Genomic DNA, 5,166 nt, shown 5'->3' on the forward strand with positions numbered 1-5,166 from the left:
CTGAGGTGGACTCTGTAACATCAGTCAGGATCTCAGTGTTGTGGAAGTCCAGAGGAAGGCGACACTCATCCAAACCATCAAAGATGAAGACAACCTGGAACTCTTCAAAACTGCAGATTCCTTCTTCTTTTATAATACTAAAGAAGTAATGAACAAGTTCCACCAAGCTGTACCTTTTCTCTTTCAGCACATTCAGCTCTCTGAAGGTGAATGGGAATGTGAACTGGATGTCCTGGTTGGCTTTGCCTTCAGCCCAGTCCAGAGTGAACTTCTGTGTTAAGACTGTTTTCCCGATGCCAGCCACTCCCTTTGTCATCACTGTCCTGATTGGTTCATCCCTTCCAGTTGAGACTTTAAAGATGTCTTCTGGTCTGATTGTTGTTTCTGGTCTGTCTGCTTCCCAAGATGCTGTTTCAATTTGTCTGGCCTCATGTTCATCAGTGACCTCTGTAGTCCCTCCCTTTCTGAGGTAGAGCTGTGTGAACATCTGACTCAGAACTGTTTTCTGTTTTTCTGCTTTAGCAATCCCCTCAATCACAAAGTAGAACCTTTTTTGCAGTTCGGATTTGAGTTTTTGCTGGCACTTTGAAGAAGAGTCAAGAGTCTCTGAGTGAATAAAACAATTCAATCAATTAGGGGTTGTTACAGTGAATGTGAGTCGTTAAATCTATTCAAGTCATTTTAAAACTAGGTCCTACATACCGTAAATATTGGAAAGCTACTTAGGATCCCTTAGCTGCAACAACTGATAAATTGTTGAATGGGGAACCAAATCGGACAGCTCTTCTAGGTTTCCAAATGTAATCTGACCTAATTGTTTAAATTCTGATAGTGAAACAAGTCATTTCACTCAAAACTATTTTTAAATAATTATACAGTGGCAACCATGGTTTACGTTAGCCGTCATATACCAGGTTTTTGCTGGTGTGTTGGAAACATGCAAAATAAATTAATGAATTAATAGTATTTTAAATCAGTAATGTGTAAACCAAATATTGTAATTGACAGAGACTGTGTCATCTGTAGGTCATACTCCCAAGGTCATGTTTTTGTTTCTGGTCTTATTCAGTTATATTTTGGCACTTCCTGTTTTCTTTTCGTACTTATAGTCTTGTCTTGTTCCAGATCCCTTTACTTATGGTATTTGGTCGCTTTCCCGCCATGTGTGACTACACCTGTCCCCACCCTAATGTGTATGTCTTATTCTCTACCCATCCCCAGTGTATAAATACTCACCTTTTTCCTGTCCGTGCCAGATCATCTTGTCCTTTGTGCCAGCGTTCCAGCCTGATTTCTAGTGTGTTTCCTAGTGTTAGTTTAGACCTTTTGCTATACCCCTAACTTAGAGCTCTGCCTAGGGATTTTGATACCTTCGACTATGAATATTTGAACTTTGTTCAAGTAAACTACTCAACTCAATGTGTTCCACCATTACTAAGTAATTAGACCCTGTTTTTAACTGGTACCAAGAACGATAGTTTCAAACAAAATCTCTGTGGGCACCGTTTATAAAGCGAAGGGTACTGTTAATAAACTTTGCACAGAGATTTAGAAATGCTCATAATTTTCTGAGCTGACACTGTATGCAAAACGTAAACATGTTTTCTGACGATATTACCAGATCAGTACTGTGACGGATCAATATTGCGTACGCTAGGTGGCCAGCACACCACTGGAGCAGAGCAAAAACAATGTAGGAAGGTTGGGAACATACCACCTATGTAAACAAATGTTGGACAACGTCTAGACAACTGTGTTAGCGCCGCCATTGGTGCTGATCGGCAAATCGTTCCTCCCCTGGCGGCGCTCATTGGCTGAATTGCTTCATACTCTGTCATTCCTGCTTCTTCATTTTGGTCCTGCAACAGAGAGAAAAAGCCAATTACACAAAATGACAAAAATAGTGATTTGTTGCACTGTGTCAAAATGTTACAGTCTCTCAGCATGACTACGCGCTTATGAAGAAATTTGTTCCTCACCAGTTTCTTCAGCACTTCATGGACAGCGTCATTCATTGCATGTTTGTATATCTTGTACAGTTCTTCTGTTTCAGTTGTACACTCTGTTGTACACAACAAGGTGTGACATTAAAAGCATCTCAAGCTGTTATGATTCTGTGTCAATGCAGTTTTAGAAGGAGAAGTTTCCACACCAAGGGCAGAGGGCCTTTGTTCGGGTATATTGTCCCAGCATCTCTTCATCAGTTCTGTCAACTCTGCCAACCCTGCAGCCTGGCCCCTGATGTCGTCCAGCAGTGGACGCTGTCCCTCCGGGATGAGAAGTTTCACTCTGGTGGGCTTCGCATCTACATTGGAGGAATGATTGAAAATGCTGTCAGAGTGGCCTGGAGGTTGGTCTAGACCTCGGAAATACCTGAAGAGGCAGTCCGGAATGAGGCTTATGTTAAGGTTCAGGTAAAATCCTGCTAAATAGGACAACTGTACCTCCATTTTAGCATTAAAAATCAATCTTTTGTGAGTTATCTGATACTGATCAACCTTTTAATATATGTCTTTTTACCATGATGTACAGTATGAGTAAAATATATTTGAGGGTTGTTTCTTACAATTTAGATCATTCACATACATTTTTCAGGGACTATCTTTTATATCCAAGCAAAATTGCCATTGAAGCTGAAATTTCCATAACCTAATTGATAATTAAAATCCAAAAATGTAATCGAATCGGGACATTTGGGAATCACAATCAAATTGATTCGGGAAGTCATTGGTGATATCCAAACCTAACGGGTAATCCTCAAAGCAGCAAAGGATTCACCACAAAGGCCGACACTGAACAACTTAATGTGAACTTGAAGAGCACATAAAAGTTGAGATGGCACTTTATAGTATTTTAAATATGCAGAGGAGGTATTTGTGATGGTTTCCTTGCCGTGTTCTTTTGTTCCGTGTCCTTTATTTTCTTTTCCTAGATTAATTCCTTGTGTGTGTTCACATGCTCTACTTCCTGTACCACTTTGTAGTGTTGAGTTATATGTGTCTTTCTCTAGCTTTGTTTCCTGTTGAATCTCTAATGTGTTTCACCTGTTCCTCTTCAGCCAGATTAATTATATTAGCAGTCTCTTGTTCAGTTTCAGATAGTCCTATGTAGTTTCCTCCAGTTAGTAGTTTTTCTAGTATTTCTGGATTTTCCCTTTAGTCTGTCTGTTTATGGATCCAGCTTAAACCAAGTTCTTGGTGAAGCTCGCACTTTAGAATTTCTGTTCCGTGTCTGCGAGTAGTCAACATGAACCGACTTTTATGACGTGTTTGGGTCATAGGGCACACCAAACCAATCCGAACATCCTGTAGCTAAACAGTTCAGAGCAAAGACACGTACCGATACAGCCCAACTAAAGACACAGTCACTTACTTTCATATGGTTGTTTCCCTGTGACGATGGACCATAGGAGTATTCCATAACTGAAAGACAGACAGAGAGACTTACATGTCAGGATTGCTATTCATATTATAACAATCACAACCTGGTTCATTATTGGCTTGAGTTTGTTTACATTTGTAAATTAATGCTCGTATGATAATTAGAACATTCAATGACAGACTGTTAGTCCTGCTCATAGGGGGGCGGAGTACCACAGTACACTCTTTTCTGGAAACAGTTCCTCCACCAGTCAACTACATTTATTGAGAAAGTAGTCCAATATCTTTTCCACCTGGCACAGTGATCTAAATTTTTAACAGATGTAGGCCATTCTGTCCGTCTGTGTTAGTATTTACTACATGATGAATAAAACAGCCTTGTTAAGTTCTGGTTTGATGCTCTTGCACCTGTAGATATCACAGGCTCTGTTGGGTTTGTACGATGACTGAAACGCCTCCGGTGGCATGTAGTTGACCGTTCCCCCTACTTCCTCATCATCCGTCTTGGAAACCTGGGAGACGCTGCAGGAAATCCGGGAGAGGCCAAAATCTGTAAGCTGCAGAGAGAATTAGTAAACAGAGCACTTGCTTCTTCTAATACACTGCATTTATCTGACCAACATAGTTCAGTTTATCAAGATATACCAAGAGCTTAAAAAAATTTGTTTTGCGGTTCATAAAAGTACAGCTGAGCAATTGACGGCGATTCATTGGCAACACTTTCTAAAAATACCTGATATGATCCCTTTAATGATCTTAAGAGGACACAAAAGATGGAAACAACATGTTTTGTCCAAAAAATTACCTAGAACTATTATTACACTTTTTCAAATTATTAGTAATGCTGCAAAACAAATGACATAAAAAGTTTTCAATGGATATGATAGTAAATTGTTACTTTGAGCTCAAAACACAAAAGTGTGAATATGAACAATATGTATAAATGTGAATCAAGGTTGGGTTTAAAAATTCTTCATTTGAATGGTCCGATATCGATTCATAAAATCCAGAAATCATCCTTTTATCATTTGCCTTTTCCAGTACATGCGGGAAGATTTAACCCCGTCAGTCTCACCTGGCCAATCAGATCTGGCCACGGTTGTTTAGAGTAAAACCAATTCACCAAATGTCATTTCTGCCTATTATCAAGTTGCAATATTTTTGGGAAAAGGGCGTCTGTATGCATTTTTGTCTCCAGAAAGTGTCCAAACTATTATGACAATATGAAGTAAGCATGAGGCCCAGCCTCCCCTGAAAGCCTGGGACCCACCGTAGTCCATATTAACGACATTTCATCTTCGGGATTGCTCCAGATCTGATTGAAATTCAACCGCATGTCCCTCATTTCAAACTCCGGTGGATTTATGATGACTATGGTTCCAGTTACATTGCTGTGTTTTGCTTTTTAAGCAGAGTCTTGAAGCAAGAATGAACTCTGTGCACAAGTGTTTTTATCTCCAGAAGAAGAACTGTTGAAACTAACACGCCCAAACCTCTGATCACAAATCTCATATGACACAGATGTCCGCATGTATACTCCGCCTGCTGCTGGCAGTTGCTATGGTAATGTTAGAAGCTTAATCTCTGAGAAAGAGACGTCATGAACCAATCAGGCGGCGAGACATTGTCGTCAGTGTTTCTCCGCAGCGCTGTGGAGGAAGGTCTGGCAATGCGAGACTACTCACCTTGGCATTGAGAGCGTCGTCCAGCAGCACGTTGGGGGGCTTCAGGTCCTGGTGGAGCAGGGGATGGGCCAGACTGTGGAGGAAGTTTATACCCAGAGCCA

General features: G+C 40.5%; 1 protein-coding gene across 2 annotated transcripts in view; it reads right to left on the reverse strand.

Moving 5' to 3' along the window:
* The window catches only part of LOC116694544 (NACHT, LRR and PYD domains-containing protein 12), a 16,072-nt gene that overhangs the window by 5,618 nt on the left and 5,288 nt on the right, over positions 1-5,166 (reverse strand). For both annotated transcript variants that reach the window (XM_032524293.1, XM_032524294.1), the window contains exons 4-10: positions 5,066-5,166; positions 3,789-3,937; positions 3,373-3,422; positions 2,153-2,305; positions 1,980-2,062; positions 1,715-1,859; positions 1-606 (exon numbers count right to left, since the gene is read on the reverse strand). The exon at positions 1-606 is cut by the window's left edge and continues 1,198 nt beyond it; the exon at positions 5,066-5,166 is cut by the window's right edge and continues 58 nt beyond it. In XM_032524293.1, coding sequence (XP_032380184.1) covers positions 1-606; positions 1,715-1,859; positions 1,980-2,062; positions 2,153-2,305; positions 3,373-3,422; positions 3,789-3,937; positions 5,066-5,166 — 1,287 coding nt within the window. The remainder of the gene's footprint in view (positions 607-1,714; positions 1,860-1,979; positions 2,063-2,152; positions 2,306-3,372; positions 3,423-3,788; positions 3,938-5,065) is intronic.

The sequence above is a fragment of the Etheostoma spectabile genome, chromosome 8 (genome assembly GCF_008692095.1).
Source record: "Etheostoma spectabile isolate EspeVRDwgs_2016 chromosome 8, UIUC_Espe_1.0, whole genome shotgun sequence".
Taxonomy (NCBI): Eukaryota; Metazoa; Chordata; class Actinopteri; order Perciformes; family Percidae; genus Etheostoma; species Etheostoma spectabile.